Here is an 18,814-nt window from a genome sequence, read left to right on the forward strand (position 1 = left end):
TTTTAATGCTTTGTTCAGGTCCCTTGGGTCGAGGCATATCCGTAGGGTACCATTGGGTTTTTCGTTGATTACAATTGAATTCACCCAGTCTGTTGGTTGTGTCACTTTGGTGATTATTTCTTTTTTTCCCATTCTGTCCAACTCTGTCTTCAGCTTCTCTTTCAGTTCTAGAGGGACGCGGCGAGGTGGGTGAACAATTGGTTTGATATTGGGGTCGACTGTTATATGGTATCAACATTTCACAAAGCACCCGACTGTATCGTCAAAGCATTCAGAGTACATGCTTATCAGTTCTTCTTTGGTTGTGATTGGTGGTCGGTCTTTGATAGGCATATCACTGTCAATCCTGCTTGGAGCTGCTTTCACTTCAGCATTGATTGATACAATGTTTAGCTTTTTGCAGGTATTGAGTCCAAGAATTGCTGGTCCTTCTGTTCTTGTGACATAAAAAGAACACTTGATTGTTTTTCCTTTGTGTGTCCCTGTGATAGTTATTTTACCCAGTTGTGGAATCCTGGTACCTCCGTACGCAGTGAGGATTACATCACTTGGTGTGAGGATTCCTTCTTTGACTTTATCCTCTTCTGTCATGTGTTCTGAGAACATCTTTTTGTAGAGGTTGACAGGTAAGATATTACTCTGGGCTCCAGTGTCAATCTTTAGCCTTAAGTCTATGTTTGTTCGTTTCCTGCCAGACTTCTTCTGTATTCTTATTGTTGTGTATGCCTCATTTTCTCTCTGGTCGTCATTTCTCGTCTCATGCACATTTATTGTGCCGACTGCCAAGAATTCCTCCTCTGAGGTGTTTTGTTGTCGGGCATGTATATCTCTTCTTCTATTTCCGCTCATCTTTGAAAATTGGGGTTTGTTTTTCTGGGATTTTGTTAACCTACACATTTTTTCCCAGTGGTTAAGTTTTCCACATGCTTTGCAGTGTGTACCGAATGCAGGACATTTCTTTCGGTTATTGAATTCATGCTCTATACCACAGTACTGGCATGTTCTTTGTTTGCGGATATGTGTCCTGTGCCTAGATACAATATCTACACTGCTGCCTAGTGAGCTTGTTTGTAAGCTAAGTGAGGCCACTTGTTTGATAGTAGCTTCGAATGCTCTTGCAGTGTCTACTGCTTCTATCAACTGGAGAGCGTCCTTACCTATGAGGGATTTCTGAACTTCCTTATGAGCACACCCCCATATTAATTGATCAACGATTCTTTCGTCCTTATCTTTGAATTTGCATTTTTCGGCAACATTCTTTAGTCTGGACAGGAAATTGTCAATCGTTTCTTGTGGGTCTTGTTTCAGGCCCTGGAATTCGTATCTGTGAATTCTATGGTTCAATCTGGGCTCCAGGTGCCTTTCAAATTCCTCTATAAGTGTTTCTGGGTTATTGCAATCCGATTCTGACATATCCCAGCTATTGAATAGGTCTAGACTTTTATTGCCCATCCATAAGAGGATATAGCTTACCTTCTCATCATTAGTCGTGCCTTTCAGGAAACTTTTGAAAGCTAGTTGAGTTTTCTGTTTGAATTTCTTAAATGCTTCCAAAATATCATCAGAGTCCCAATTCATGATCAGATGTAGATTCATCTGTACGGCGACGGGGGTTGCCATCTTGAATCCTCGTGTTGTCCGAAGACGAAGCGATGTTTTGTCTGTTAAATTCCTGGTTCGTTGCGTTTCTGTTTTGTTGTAAAGGCACAGTTTCCGATTAATTATTTACCGCTGCCACCATGTTATGTGTAGTTGGGTTCTAATGGGATAGACAACCAATATGAAAGCCATTGTTATTGTTTACGTGTTTATTTACTTTTCATGTTACACGGACTTGTCAACATTCAGCGTAGTGATACACTATATACTTTACACTCAGTTGTACTGTTCACTAACAAAATAGTGCCAAGAGTGGGAATGTATTCTATGCACGTATACACATAGATATGAATGTGTAACTCATCCTATAGCTTTATCGGAGCCTCGAATATGTAAGGCACTTTATTTGGCAAAAAAAGAATTACACTTTCTTGGATACACTTTCCATATACATCAGCAATGACTTTCTCATTCTTTGTATATTCCAAAAATGTAATTCTTTTATCTCTAAATAAATTGCACTTCGTATTCAAGGCCCCAATGAAGCCATAGGATGTTATTAGGCACTCATCTAAGAGTCATCTTATAGCAGAAAGAGCTGTAAGCTAATGAAGTTCGTTACATAATCTTTGTTTTTCCTATGTCATCTCTTATTACTGCTCTATACTTATCTAACACTTTGTTCTGAAATATACATATATTGAGTTCTACACCAAGTTATTAGTCTTGCAATGCCTAAATGATATATATATATATATATATATATATATATATATATATATATATATATATATATATATACATACATATTATTTATTATTTATACACGCACACATATATATATATATACATACATAATACATACACACACACATACATACATACATACATACATACATATGATCTTTACTTTTTGACCTACAGATTTAAAAAATAAATTTTTGTAACTAAACACTTTCAAACTTCGGACACTGGTAGAATGTGTCATATAAAACATGTTTTAATCTTACCATTTTAGGGTTTTAAGGTTAGGGTTTTAGTGTTAGGGTTTTAGGGTTAGGGTTAAGGTTTAAGGGTTAGGATTAGGGTTTAAGGGTTAGGGTTGTCATAAATAACAGTGACAAATGAAATATGTACCACCGGAAGTTCTTGATGACAAACAACAGCAGTAATTTTATTCAGCTGAATACACGCCATTGATTGGTTAAAATTACCGAAATACGAGAACTTTAAGGTAAAAATGACTAAGTAAATACAAGTTTTTATAAAAAATGCTAATAGTAAAACATGTTTTATATGACACATTCTACCAGTGTCCGAAGTTTGAAAGTGTTTAGTTACAAAAAATAATTTTTTAAATCTGTAGTTCAAAAAGTAAAGATCCTATATATATAGTTAATCCAAACATGAAAACACAGAGCAAACATAACAACGCGAGGACGTGGAACAAGTATAGTGTTATTGGACGCTCAGAAAAAGAAAGAAAGGAGGAGGATTTAACGTTTCGAGCGGAGCTCTTCGTCAGAAACATATAAAACGGAAAGGTCCAAGGAAGGGAAGATGGAGAAAGAAAATCGCCAACGATACACATGCGGTTACATATATCTTAAGAGAAAAAAACCCACAAAACAAAACTCTCTTGGTGGGTAACTTCAAGGTCTCTACTACCCCTCCCACCTTTCTTTTCCAGAAAAATGTGGTTTATGGTGGGTTTGGAGGTCAGATATGTTGACTACACCCGAAAAAAATCTATGGAAAAATTTATTCTACTCCGAGGTACAAAATATTTACTGAAACAATAAAATCTTGTACCGATTATACCTGTATTTTAATTAATTCAAATTAATGTACCTCCTCTTGAAAAGTGGCAAAATTTTTGTCGTTTGCCATCTGGGATAATTTTAGTAACAAATCAAACAGGTAAGAATCATTAAGAAATTTAATTTTAGTGTTTATCCATAAAACACCTGTTAATTAAATTTACATGCCCATAAAAGTCAAATTTACTCAGCAAGATCAGCTCTTGTTTTCAAAAATCCCTCCTAAATCACAAAATAAGTTGGGGAAACGTGCTCTATTTTTCAAATCCTGGCAGTAACACTGAAACTGGAAGTAGGATAATAATCTAATTCTACATTTTATCACATTCAAGAATATAAACAAGTTTTTAAGTACAACACATGTGGAGTCAAAAAGAAACATTACCTTTCACCCTTATTCATGCAGTGCTCTCTCTCCCTTGTGTGAAGCTTCCTATCTCGGACATGTGAGCATGCACACAACAGCCAAACACCGTGTCACTGGAACTGTGAAGTGTGCAGTTCTATACAAGGATTTTTGTATTTTTTTTCATAAACTAGGGGATGGCTACTGACATTAAGCTTAAGGATTATATAATGTGCAGGTATACAAAAAGAATTATAGATGTGTGAGTGAGAAAGAAATGAGGAGGGAGGCTTTGGGATGAAACAACAACCAGATCTCCCTTAAACCACATATTTTCCTCTGAAATTATTAACAATTTTTTTAAAACCAAAAATGCTTCTCACACGGGTTTTAAGTGCGCAGTAAAAAAAAATGGCCAAAATCCTTATGGACTGGGGTGGTGAATGGGTGGTGGGAGTGAAAAAATAAATTTTCAAAAATTTTTTCTCTTTTTTTTCTTGTGAAAAAATGCCTCCCATCATTCTGAAGACTTTGGGGGCAAACATTGGAAAAATATCTCCATCAAAACAGAGAAATTCCAACTTATGTGGGCCATCTGATCCGAAACTCCGTTTTCCAGAAACTCCCCTCCCCCGCATCCTTTCAAAAATTTAGCCAACAAATTTCTTTGTTATCGTAATCTGCACCGTTTGAAAAGTATTTGTATAAAATTTCATTAAAAAATACCTATTTTCTAGAAAGTTACGAGGTGGAAAATGTCGGGTCCTGTGAACTTTCCGAAACTCTTCTCCCCAACCCCTCGGAAAATGTTTTTTTTTTCCAACAAGTCCTTATTTACACTCAATCTTCGGGATATAAGCGATTATTTGGTGAAAGTTTCGTTAAAAAGTATCCATTTTCGTGGAAGTTATGGGGCAACAAAGTCGGTAGGGTATTAAACAGTAGCTATGCCATTTTTTTCAATGAGTTAACGTTAACGGATTCATGATTAAAGGTGCCCACGTCTGTGTGTGTGTGTGTATAAATGGATGTGTGTATTTTCCCTTGTTTACAATTAACACGGAAAAAATAGATAAACAATTACCAGGGCAGCAAAAAATCACACAATAAGGACGTTACACCCTGTTTGTAAAGGTAGAAACTCCGGATCTTTTCCTTTTGAACAGCAGATGCCAACACAATTTCTTGTTAACTAAACACTTTTAAACTTCTTACACTGGTAGAATGTGTTTATAAAACATCAATTTCTCTTGGTTTTATTGAGAACATTCTATAGTTTGTAAGATATTTCGTCTGAAAATCCGAGCATTTCGGCAATTTTAACCAATCGATTACCTCCATTCAACTAAAATCATTTGCTGCGTCTAAAACTGAGACAACATCCTGTAACTAACCCTAAACCTCCCCCTTAACCCTAACCCTAATTTTTTTTTCTTAATTGTTGAATTAATTTAATTCCATTGCTTTAGTTTTTTTTTTACACGCGTAACAATTAAATTAATTTAACAATTAAGAAAAAAAAAGGGTTAGGGTTAGGGGGAGGTTTAGGGTTAGTTACAGGATGTTGTCTCAGTTTTAGACGCAGCAAAGGATCTTAGCTCAAAAGAGAGCATAGGATTGGTTAAAATTCGAAAAATTAAACTACGTTAAACAAACAAATTGCAATTTTCTCAAGGAAGCCATGAGAAAAAAATGTTTTATTTTGACACATTCTACCAGTATACGAAGTTTTAAAGTGCTTAGTTAACTAGAAATTGTCTGCCGTTCAAAAGGAAAAGATCCGAAACTCCGGTTTGATGTGAAATATTTTGTATAATATATATAAATAAATAGAGTTAAACGCAGATGTTATTCAATTTCTTTTACTCCCGACATATATTTCGAAGACAACATTGGTATTATTCCAAAGGAATAAAATGGTGTGTGTGTGTGTATATATATATATATATGTGTGTGTGGAGGCGCAATGGCCCAGTAGTTAAGGCAGCGGACTCGCGGTCATAGGATCGCGGTTTCGATTCCCAGACCAGGCGTTGCGTTTGTTTATTGAGCGAAAACACCTAAAGCTACACGAGGCTCCTTCTTCCTGTTTCTGTTGTATCTGTATTTCAGAGGGCCAGCTGAATCTCCCCGAGAACTACGTTAAGGGTACAGGTGTCTGTGGAATGTTCTGCCACTTGCACGTTAATTTCACGAGCAGGCTGTTCCGTTGATCAGATCAATTGGAACCTGCGTCGTCGTAACCGACAGAGTGCCAGAACAAAACATACATACATACATACATATATATTGTTACGCCGCCACTCAGACCCAAGGCCTTCCGATTCCACCACGGACCCTAAGTCGCGACGATGACACTCAGTAAACCGGAAAATCCACCATGAGAAGGGGGGAGGCGGCGAACGCAGCCAGGAACCAACACAACAACAAAAGAAGAACACAGGCGGAAGTTGCGTAATTCAAACAATTTTTTTTTTGACAAAACCAAAAGCATTCAAAACAAAGGTTGACAACATAATACAGAGTTCGGAGAACAAATCATTTGCATTTAAACATAATACAGATTTCGAAAAACAAATCATTTAACGTTTGACACAAGGTTCACAATCAACAGTCTCTTAGAGCTCCACTTTCCTCTTACTTTACCACGACAGTTCTCAAAAAGTTCCTTCTCATTTTCAAGTTCTTTTATTTTCTTCCTTTTCTTTTCTTTAAAAAACAGCCAACTACACGCTTTTTTTTTCTTTTCAACGGTTACGTCAGAGCCTCATCTTTTTTTTTTTTCATTTCAACAATAAATCGTCTCTTCTCTTCCTTTTTTTTTACATTTAAACATCAAAATTCAAAACACAATTAAAAAAACATTACCGCATGTTCCACGCCTGCAACACTCCCTGAACATCACAATCCCCACTATAGTAGTCCAGCTTCTTTACGTGTCTCTCTCTGCCCCTTCACTGTCATCTTCCTTACTACCTCTCGTCCTGTTATCTCTCACACTCACTGTCTGTCTGTCTCTAGACCCCGACTGTCATCTTCTTGGCTGCCTCTCGCCGACTCAAACTTTTACTTAATGCTAGCCGTATTTATAACGGCCAGCAGCTAGAAGAAGAAAGATATCGATGACAGCAGTGTGTAGATTCCCTCCCAACATTTTAATTTTTAAAAAAACTTTCCGTGACCGTGTGGGGGTCATAATCACTTCCTAGGGCCATTAATAAACGTGCTCTTTGACAGGACATAGGAAATACCATTGTCCTGAACAACTGGAGCGCCAGTTCGATTCCCACTAATGGAACAAGGGGCATAATGTTTTTTTTTGTTCGTTTACATTTTCCTTGCGTCCGTAACAATATATATATATATATACATAATTGATCAAAATAAAATAAAAACATGATGCGAAGGATTCAGCGGTACATATGTTTCGGGCCTTTATTAGACAGATTTATAACAATGCATAATGTATGTCTGTGGCCTTCTTCAGCCGCGCACAACAGCTTCCACAAGGACATGTGTTACATCAAAAATTCTTGGTTGGGGATGCAAATCCTCTCATTCACGTACGACATAATGCGGCAGCAGCATAGAGTTGAAGCGTCCATCTCTTTCTTCTCTCAATGTAGAATGAGGAAAATTGGATGTTGAGGTAATGTAAATAAATAAATACATATATAGAGGTGAAGATGGAGGGGCGAGAGTTCGGGACGAGGGATAAAAAATGTATAAAAAGTGTAAGTATAGAATAATATAAAAATGTAGAGGATAAAGGGTTGTAAGTAGATGTAAAGGGGGTATAAAGAAATATAAAGTAAAAATAGAAATAGAAATAAAAGTAAAAAACCTGATAAAAACATGATAAAAGTGTAAAAGAATGTAAAGATAAGGGATGTATAGAGGTTATGGACCAAGCATGGTGGTCAGGAGATTGATAAAATTTAGTTGTAGAATTGTCAGTACATCAACAGTTTCGTCTGGGGACTTAATGCGTTGTAAATCAGAGCTGATGAGCATTTAATCTGGTTCCTTGAATTAAATGGACTTCTAGTACATACATATCATCATATATATATATATATATATATATATATATATATATATATATATATATATTATATATATATATATATATATATACATATATATATTATATATACAAATAAGAAAATGGAGCAACAAATTCGTTTCGATCATCAACTTACGGATATTACAATTTCATGGGTACTTTACCAGCAGTATATTGGATAACTGATATCCCATAGTGGGTTACCTTCATAACCCCTATCGTACTTTGTATTTTATTTATATATCTATCTATCTATATATATATATATGTGTGTGTTTTTGTGTGTGTCTGCGTGTGTGCGCGTGTATGTGTGTGTATATATATATATATATATATATATACACATGCAGCGGGTTGAGATAGCAAATGAAATAAGCGTGTGGACGACATCAAAGTAAAATAATGGGAAAGTATCGGATTGTGGTTTAAATAATTTATTTAATCGACACTTGTATTTACGTGTTGTATGCACAAAGAAATCCGCTACATGACATTACCAACTTACTTTGAGTTGGCAAAGTAGACAATAAACAGGAGAAATATTATGTCGATGTGATGAGATAGAACCGGGCATGTTTTGTGTCTGTGTGTGCGTTGGTCATTCGGTCGTGTCTGTGTATGTTCTGCGACTGCTACTGTGTTGGATCGTTCATGCTGAGTATGTGGTTCTGTGTTGGCTTCTTGACTGGCGCAAGTTAATTGCTGGCTGTCGACGGTTTGCCGCTTGCTGGCTGTCTGCTCATCTGTCGTGTCTGACTGTATTTATCATGGTCATCCCAGTTAGAAGGACAGATATACCACAGGAGTAATTTCTACCTCTGTGGGTCGCCTCCTTTCCACTTGAACCTTAAATGACACAGCTCAGGTCGAAGAGAAAGCCATCCATCATATTTTAACAGGACAAAGAAATTTCTTTCGCGCCTGTTTGGCCAGTGGTGGATCAGACGAGTAAGAATCTTTAGATTCGGTTTCGTATCTCAGCTCGGAAAAAGAAAGTATTAGTTTTTACACTACTCCCCGTCTAGTGAGAAAGTCACAGAGATCGAACGATATAGATGCGTGTGATATTGAAAATGTGTGATTTTGTGGGTAATGTAGAAAAATGAATACAGTGTCACTTACAAACAAATGAATACATGTCAAAAATATGTGAAGTGAAAGAAATAAAAAAAAATGTAAAGCAAAAAATCAACGTTCAGAGTTGATGTGAGCAATATATGTTAGGCGGAAGCATAAATGTAATATCCTGGCGCGTTGAAAGAGATATGCAACTCTATTGATTACGTGAGCCACTAGAGGTCTAATAGAGGTGAGTTGTCTTTCAGTAGCGCGGAGAGCAGGTGATAGCACACATGAAAATATGAGTGGTGCAAGTGCCCAATAGGAGAAAGTTGCTGGCTAGCGAGAAAATCTGTCAACACAGGTGAGCAAGTGAGTGTAGTTGCTGGAAGGAGGCAAGAGTCCAACGATGTCAATATGCACGTGTTGAAAACGTGCATCTGGAGTTGCAAAGGAACCGATGGGAGATTTAATGTGTCGGTGAACTTTTACTTTTTGACACACGACGCAGGTCGTACTCCAAACAAGGTCCTTGTTGATGTTGAGCCACATGAAACGGGTCAATATCAGCTTTTGTGTGGCGCGGACACCAGGATGTGCTACAGAATGCAAAGCAGAGAAAACGGCACATCTATGTTTCTACGGCACATATGGACGTTCATGACTGGTGGAGTTGTCGCACCAAATATAGCCTGTAGCAGAGGGTATCGGTGATTGCTGACATTTCAGAGATGACAAATTCTGGAGCTGTAATAGTCCTTCATCTTGTTAATCAGCTGCAATCTGCTGGTGATCAATGGTAGTAGTGGTGTTGATAGCGTTAAGTTCCAGGCGTGACAGGGCATCAGCTGCAGAGTTGTTTGCACTCTTGATGTGGAGAATGTCTGTCGTGTACTGTGATATGAAGTCTAGATGTCGGACTTCCCTGGGTGAGTGACGATCGGGCTTGGCGTGGAAGGCCAGCAGTTTATGGTCGGTATAAATGGAGAAAACGCGACCTTCCAGCATGTGTCGAAAATGCTTGACAGCGAGATACACTGCCAGTTATTCTCGACCGAAGGAACTGTATTTAGTCTCAGCGGATTTTAAGTGCGTGGAGAAGAAGGATACAGGTTGCCAAATACCATCAGTGAGTTGTTGGAGCACATCTCCAACTCCGGAATCGGATGCATCAACTAGTACACACAGTGTGGCATCTGGTTTAGGATACACTAGCATGGTAGCGTTGAATAATGCTTTTTTTCAAGTTAGTGAAAGAGGCAAGTTGTTCTTCACTCAGGGCAATGTTTTTATTTTTGCTTGTTCGCTATCGCAGCAAATCTGTGAGTGGTTGGGCTGTCTCTGCACAGTGGGGTAAAAATCTCCGGTAGAAATTCACCAAGCCAAAAAATTCCCACAATTTGCGGAGAGATGTGGGTAGTGGAAAATCCACGATGGCTTTGACTTTCTCGGGAAATGGGCGAACACGGGTGCAGAAATGCGCGATTCCATGCTCGTTTTCAGCATCACCTTCAGGAAACGACACAGCCAGGAATTGAATACGAGGGAAGTTCCTGGCTCTCACCTACAAAGTCGCCTGTTTTTCGTTTGCAATCGTGTAACAAGCACGCGTTTCCTTGTTGACACTGGCACAGAAGTCAGCATAATCCCTGTTTCCTGCACTTCAGTTAGTTGGCGAATATACTTCACGATGTCGCGCTGCTACTGTTTATATCTAGCTCAGAGAGTTATTAAATGTCATTTATATTTCTTTCTTTCGCATTTCCTTTCATCATTAGTAAGTGTTAATTTACATTTCTTCCTTTTCTCTATGCATGTTGCAATATTTCTGCTCTTTGATTTCGGTCCTTTGATGCGACGTTGCTTTTGTTATATCTACATTCCTCACACATAAATAGATAACAAAAACAATGTCGTAACTTGAGAAAAGCCTTGCATATTTATAATGTGCAAGTTATGTACGAGGGACGTTCAATAAGTAATGCCCCTGACCCACTTGCAATTGTTTGATCTAGCTGAAAGTTTGCATGTGCAATTATTTATATCTCTACAGATTAAGTGGCAAATTACAGCTCTGAACTAATTGTGGTGTCTGATTTACAGGTGTTTGAACTGAGTCAAATGTGAACTGAGTCAGTGATCCGGTTTTTGTATTTGAAAGGACGCACACGACAGGAGACTTTTGATGAAATGAAAGTAACTCATGGTGATGATGCCCCATCATATGGCCTTGTAAAACACTGGCATCGTGAATTCAAACATGGTCGGAAACAACACCCAGATCTGGTCGTCCAACCTCTGCCATTGATGAGGCATCTGTCCGTCAAGTTGAGGCTGCCATTTTGGAAGATCGACGCATAACTATTCGCCAAATAGCTCATGAGGTCAAGATTAGTACCGGGTCTGTGGAAACTATCATTCATAACCATTTGCATATGCAAAAGGTGTCTGCCAGATGGATTCCCAGGTTGCTCACACCTTTCCAGAAGCAAGAATGCGTCGAGTGCTCGAGGATGAATTTGGAGATGTGCCAAGAAGATGAGTCAAAATTTTTCAAAAGACTGTCTACATAGGATGAAACCTGCGTCCATCACTATGATCCAGAGAGCAAAGCCCAGTCAATGCAGTGGAAGCACCGTGACTCACCTCCTCCAAAGAAGGCAAGGGTGCAGCCCTCTGCTGGCAAGGTCATGCTCACAGTCTTCTGAGACCAGGACGGAGTAGTGATGACAGATTTCCTGGCAAAGGGTACCACATTTACAGGAGCCTATTATGCTTCAGTTTTGAGGAAATTAAGAGAAGCTATCAAAATCAAGAGGCGGGGCAAGATCAGCAAAGGCATCCTCTACCTGCAGGACAACGCTCCGGTCCACAACTCGCGTGTCGCCAGATCAGAAGCACAGGCGTGCGGCTATGAACTCCTCCTCCATCCCCCCTACTCTCCTGACCTTGCACCCTCTGATTTTCACCTCTTCCCAGCCATGAAGTTGTTTTTGAAAGGAAAGCGTTTCCCAGATGATGCAGCCTTGATTTCTGAAGTCACGTCGTGGTTGGAGGACCAAGCTGGGGTCTTCTACAAAAACGGTCTTCAGAGCTGCATCAAACGATGGGAGAAATGCGCAACTCTGTGTGGTTCCTATGTAGAAAAAAAGATTAATAACTGTGCCAAGTTTCGTTGCTCTACTGCTATGGGAAGTGGGTCAGGGGCATTACATATTGAACGCCCCTCGTATGTATGTGTATGCAGTTAGGGTTCGTTCTTACCTGCTTCATTTGTGTATATAAATTTCCAAGAAGAAAACGAGATTGACGTCGAAAAAGCCGTGTTAGTGATATTCTATTTTGTTAACAGTTGACAACAGATGCTGTCATTCAAATTCAAAACAGCACTTTTTTTTTTTTTGCTAAATTAAACCTCCAGAAGATCCTGACATCAACTGCAAACTTCTTCAGAAACCATGATATTGACAGACTTTATCTCTTCAGATTAGTGCAGACAACCTTTGAGTGATGTGTGATATCACTAAGACAACATCTATTAAATTCATCACCCATGTACTCAAAAGTGAAGAGAATAACATCTTAAGAGTAGGCTCCTGAAAAAGTACTCACTTCTAAAGACCTGAAAGTGAAAACTCCCGCACACTGCAACAGTTTATGCATAGCTACGTTTCGATCCTTGGTTATGAATCCGTTGTATATCTCCTACAAAGGTATAATGTAAATGTTGTATTCCTTATTACTTCATGATTTGTCATGGCTCGTATTTAAAATCACTATGTAAAGAGGTTTCTCTGATCAATTTTTCTAATTAACAAACACTCCTATCACTTTTTACTAAAAATTTAAAATTTCAAAGCCCAAATTAAATATGATAGTAGCGTGCAGTCCTAAAAAATAGCATTATCGCCCACATTTGCCCAATCTGGCAAATCTACCCATACCTACTTCTGGGTTTCTTATCAACTGAAGTTCTTTTTTCTTTTCTTTTTTTCCCCCTGATAATGGAAGCTTCTTTACATAGCGAATATAAATACGAACCAAGACAAATCATAAAAGTAATAAAAAAATATATACATACTAATCGAAGTGTACAGTATTACATATCCATTTTGGCTGATCTTACCAATCGGTTTTGCACTAGGGGTTCAACGGAGCGTTAGGTAACAGTCTGATTATGTAATCGTGCGCTCTTCAGAGATGGCAGTTACGGAATCCCTAGTGCGAAACCGATTGGTAAGATCAGCTGTAATGGATATATAATATTGTGCACTTAGATTAATATACCCACTCTACTGACAGATATAGGAGTGCATTTTTTCCTGACTTATGTATTCGTAGACGACTTACACGCACGCACGCACACACACACACACACACACACCACACACACACACACACACACACACACAAACTTCGATTAGAGGTTGTGTTAACCTCATGAGGGGATGGTTTCATCCAAAGAAATACTGGTTCAATAACTAGTATTTTGGAGGAATTCATTTCCTTAAAATAATAGGTGTATATTCTGTTGTGTCTGGGGAGAGTCATTTCCTTTTTGTGCCTTATAATATAACACACTCACCGGTAAAATCTCCACTTTTTTCTTATTTTAATTTTCCTAAAATTTTCATTGCGTCTTGCAACCTTTTCAATAGTTTTGACTCTGTCCGTTATTTACACTGCGTTCCCTTTTGTTTGTGCGCATTTGTGTGGGTCAGTGTTTGTGTGTGTGTGCCTATACATGCATGCATATACATATGTATGTGTGTGTTTGCATGTGTATGTATGTATATATGTGTGTATGCATATGTATATATGTATGTGTGTGCATCTGTATGTACGTATCCTGCATATTTATGTGCATGCATGTCCGTGTTTGTGTATTTTCTATGTATGTGTGTGTGAGAGCATGTGTTTGTATATATGTGCGCCTCTGTCTCCTTGTTTGTGCATGTCTGTGTGTGTGTGTGTTATGCAACAATCTACCATGTTTGTCTGTATGGATGTGCATCTTTATATGTGTGGATCCGTGTCTCCATATGTGTCTGTTCTTATAGCCTATGTACCTATCCGTCTGTATGTTCATCTGTTTATTTATTTATTTTTTTCTGTCTATGTGCTTACATACGGAAAAAAAAAAAGAAAAGGGGGGGAGGTGCACTCACACACACATACATACATTTATCTACCTAACAGTCCACTAACTATTCTACTCTACCTGTGTAAACTGTGGGTATGGAGTTATGGTATTTACTATGTATATTTCCTATTTAGTATTGTGGAGGTTTCATTTATAAGGATGTACTCCCGTATTTGTCTGAGTGTTGGGTCTTTTGGGTGCTTGGATAAGATGCGGATGTTAAGTTGACCCAAGTTACCTCCGTGGTGGTCTTTGGCATGTTGGTAGAGTATGGAGGACTGTTTTCTGTCGTCATATTGTCTTAGATGTTCATTTATCTGTTCCGCAATGCTCCTAGACGTCTTCCCTATGTACGTCATGTTCACGTCCTTACAAGCACTTTCTATGCATCTTATGCTGTAAACTACATTTCGAGTTCTACAGTTAATGCCAGGGCTAATCCTACATACCATGCAGTTATCATTGGTGCATATGGTATTCTTAAACGGGTACGTCCTACATAGTTGTGATCTGACGGAGTTCCCTGGCTTTTCAACAATTCTAATGTTGAGTTTGGTCTCCTTCAGAGCTTTTCTAAATCTACGGGCTAGTTCTCCATGGGCTGTGGCCTCTACAAACATCACTCCTTGATATTTGTCGGTTTTATACCACTGTTTGCTTTGTCACAAGTTCTTTATATTCTATTCCATTCTTTGTTTCTATATCTAGGGCAGGCACCACTGGTATCATTACGTATAATGTTATCTAATTTCTTTCTAGCCCCCCTGTATACCCGAACCCTATCTTTTTGATCATATCCATGCGGTGTATGAAGTTCTGGATATGAAATGAAATGAAGAAACATATACAGGAATATTTCGTTCAGGATACGTACAACTTTATTTGCAATACCTGTCTTCATTTCCCTCCATATGGCCATCCGACTCGATCCGGAGTCGAACATCGAGAGATATGTCCCCTACCGGTTGTGTGTCATATCCACCGCCAATTACTTTCAGATGGATTGACACTTATCACAGCTCCCGGCCACTTTTTGAATGCTCTGCCTAGTGACGTTGGAGTCAACCCTTCTGGTAAGATACAGGATTCTATCCACGCCCATATAATGCATGACATGCAGTCTCCTTAGTTCCGAGTCACTTCACCGACACGCTGCAGCTATTCCCCGCTCTGAATCTTCCGGCACCGCCAACTAGGCACTTTCAACCTGGTTAGAATGTGTAACATATTCCTTTCTGAGGGCACAAATATTCCTTTGTGGGCACAAATATTCCTGAGGGCTCAGCTTCAACCAAATTCGGCGGCGGCGCTTTACTAACATCTCTGCAGCCCCTTTGGTTCGAACCCTCTTTTCATCGGTGATCACTGATCCTACCCATCCAAGCACAGTAGCCGAATCGGTTGGGGTTTCGATGGAGCGCAGCCCCCATCTCAGGGCCAGAGTCACCCGCTTCAGCACAGCGTTCAGCACTGTGGTTGTAATCAACTGCTTTTCAGAGTCAGGCTGCGTCCTCCTCTTCGACACCTCCGATTTCCAGGACAACTCTTAACGCTATGCTGCTAGCATCGCACCATACAGTCCCGTTCTTCAATTTGGGCACAAACCAGCTGCATGTATCTTGATGTAGCTGCATGTTGTTCGAAGCTGCTCTGCGATTGGATAGTGACCCAGTAGTCTTCCACATATCGAGAATAGTTCTCGTCTGTTGACGCTGGTGTCCAGTTCCGGGATCTCATTCCCTCTCTGAAATACCAACACACCTGTTGTGTCTCTTTGAAGCTTGAGCCCCAGTACAGCTCCTCCAACCATTGGCTCCGGTGGTTTCGCAGTCTGCCCGAGCCTCTTTAGGTGACTTATGACCTCTGTGGGAGACACTACAGTCTGGTCTACCAAGATGTTGTCTATATAGGAATTAGTGGTTTTTTGTACCTTTTCCACTTTTCCCAGGATAGATTTGAGCTATGATTTTTGGCGTAGAATTCAGCCCGAAACCCAGCCTAATCAAACAGTATGTCTGGCCCTTATATCGCACCAACTGATACTGTCACAGTTTCTCACTCAAATGGATACCTTCCTTGATCCATCTATCTACCTATCTTTCAAATTCATTCCTGTCATCTCTTTTCAAAGTATACCGATAACAGCTCAGCCTGTCTTCTGCATCGGGGGTTGCCCTTTCCAGTGCCACTCTACCGTCCACCGCCTGAAAATCTTTATTCTCAATGGTGTAAATAGTCCTATCTTCCGCGGAGCTCTTCTCTCTCTCATGTTGGAGACTCATAGCGCATGACGCCCCTAAACCACCAAATGAAACCATGTCTCCACTGACACCTTCAAGGCAGTTGATCAATGCCCATCAGTACATCAATTCCGTCTACCACATGGTCGATCATAATCATCCGCAGCCTCAATGCTGTGCCATGCACCGCTATCTCCACTTCGCTGCTATCCTTACATCTAATTTCACTGCCATCGACCGCCCGAACACTACTTGTCCCCTTTCATTTTTTGTCACCAGCACGCTTACAGCGTTGCCGCGGGTGATGGCGAGGCCGATGCGCTAGAACAGCCAAGCGTCCTCACCAGTTACCTCTGCCATGCGAGTTGCCAGTGAAGACAGGAATCTCGCAGTTAGTGGTCCGACGCCACCAAACGTCCCGAACGCCACAGGATGAAAGATGTAATTGGCCGACAGATCGGGGTATTTCAGGATTTTGTTCCGCTTGGCTGCAGCATCCAGGATGTGAGAAGAAGCAAAGGAGTCGCTAACTGATATCCCAGACAAGGCATCTGCCTTGCAACCAAAGACACAAGGTGAGGCCGTCAGGTCTCTTCCCATCACGTCTGGACAATCCAGATGCTTCCAAGATGGAGAGGATATTTTCCCGGGCCAAGCTTCTCTTGAGTATCAGGTTCAACTCCGTATGACGCACGAAGCGACCAGCATTCAGGCAGCAAGAAAGGCCATGGAGGCCTAGTGATGTGGGTGTTTGTTAATTAGAACTTCCGAACTCAGTTTAAGACATACAAATGAAGTAATGTTTATTTGAATAATTCACAAACAATTAACTAATAAAGTGCTTTTTGAATTGCTTTCTGGGTATTTTTTAGTAAACTAATTTTACAAAGATAAAAGTATATTTTTCTGTTGATCTGTCCGAATGTAACATATACAGATAGAGAAACAGGAAAAGTGATGGTATAACTGGTTTTTAAGGATACTAATTAACATATCTTTTTTAAATTATTTGTTTACCTTTCAGTAATATCTCGTTTTATGTCTATACAATTGCAAACGACAGCATTATACGGTAAACCCCAAGTAAACTGTTTGCAAGTTCAGAAGAGATCATTTGAAATTCCAAACGTGGTGCAATTTTTACCTGTGATGAAATTCCTATTGTTTCGGGCTTACTGTTGTTTTCCTTTCCCTTTGTTGTCGCTTTCTTTTCTATATAGAAATTTCAAGGAAAATTATTGCAATTGACATACGAACCTAGACAGTTTTCTTTCATTAATCGAAAGAAAACGTAGATTATTATAGCTTCGGCGAACTTATTATTTGAAAGTATAAAGGAAATTTAAAGAAAGCTATGATGTCTTTGCGATATGAGTTTTACGTTTTAAACACTTTATATATTTGTCGTGGAATTTAAGGTAGGTTTACTTTTCCGTCAAGTTTAAGATCGAAATAAACTAAATATTATACTAGCTTCTATGTTATATAAGGAGGGTAAAGGTTTCAGCCAGCCGAGAATATCTTCCAGTTTTTATCGTTGATTCCTTAGCTGTGTGATTGAAAAAAAACAGTTTAAAATTAAAATCAATGATTTATGTTTCAATTATTAAATGAGAGGTAACCTATTGTATTCTTTCTAAATTGCAGTTTTTGATTAGAAGGGAAAAAGCTTCAATTTTGCAAATTTGTATTGAAAATAAAATTTATTTGATTTATTTACAGGACTTTAAATCGTATTATTGGAAAGAGTCAATTGCGTCTTAGGTGTGATTCAAATAAAACTTGAGTATTTTCTTGTGAACGTATACTGAAATAAAGGTATGAAGAGTTGGTATGGTTTTTATTCTGTTAATTTCATATTGTGCAAAACTAGTTGGAATAGGGTTATCATCGAAATAAAACGCCGGTACTCACGCACTCAGAGTGGACCGCAACAAAACACCAAAGTAAGCATTAAAATAGATTTGGAAAGGAAAAGCCTGGACAGTCAAAGAACAGATGAAGGTAAACTAAGAGAAATGCATCATTTATGAGGTAAGAGAGTTGCTATGGACTGGTCTAGTGTCGAAGCTTTCTTTCCCAAATGGGAAAAAAATTATTTTCTATCAATAAAGTAAATTAGTTAATAGAAGATGTTTTGAATATTAAAGGAATTGGGATAGTTTTATCAATTAAGAACTCATTTAGTATAAAAATATATTCAAAGTACTTGGTTACATGTTCAATAGCAAATATCCAAATAACTAACTCGGCTCAATTACAGAAGAGTGAAACGAAATTCACATTTCATTTTACAGATCCAGTTTTACCTAGTTCTATTTTAATATTTATATAAAGCGATAAAACTGTCAAACACTATGTCATATACTATATTCAATATTTGAAATATAGATACAGCAATAATGAAATGTTTCTAATTTTCTTGTATTATTCCGCCAAACTTTATTCTCTTATTTCATCACACCAAAATGTAGTTTTGATAAATATAATAAATATGACAAAATTAATTTAGTGAATGCTTTCGTTTCAGCGTGTTCACGT

General features: G+C 38.7%; 1 protein-coding gene across 1 annotated transcript; it reads right to left on the reverse strand.

Moving 5' to 3' along the window:
* Window positions 1-231: 231 nt before the first annotated feature.
* On the reverse strand, window positions 232-1,620 carry LOC115214414. The gene has a single exon (XM_029783645.1). It carries the CDS (start codon window positions 1,618-1,620, stop codon window positions 232-234), a length of 1,389 nt encoding a protein of 462 aa, XP_029639505.1.
* Between the last annotated feature and the right edge of the window lie 17,194 nt (window positions 1,621-18,814).

Source organism: Octopus sinensis, linkage group LG1 (assembly GCF_006345805.1).
Source record: "Octopus sinensis linkage group LG1, ASM634580v1, whole genome shotgun sequence".
In the NCBI taxonomy this organism is placed as follows: Eukaryota; Metazoa; Mollusca; class Cephalopoda; order Octopoda; family Octopodidae; genus Octopus; species Octopus sinensis.

Coding starts and splice junctions, on each gene's coding strand:
- LOC115214414 (XM_029783645.1), bottom strand. CDS start 1,620: ATGGCAACCCCCGTCGCCGTACAGATGAATCTACATCTGATCATGAAT.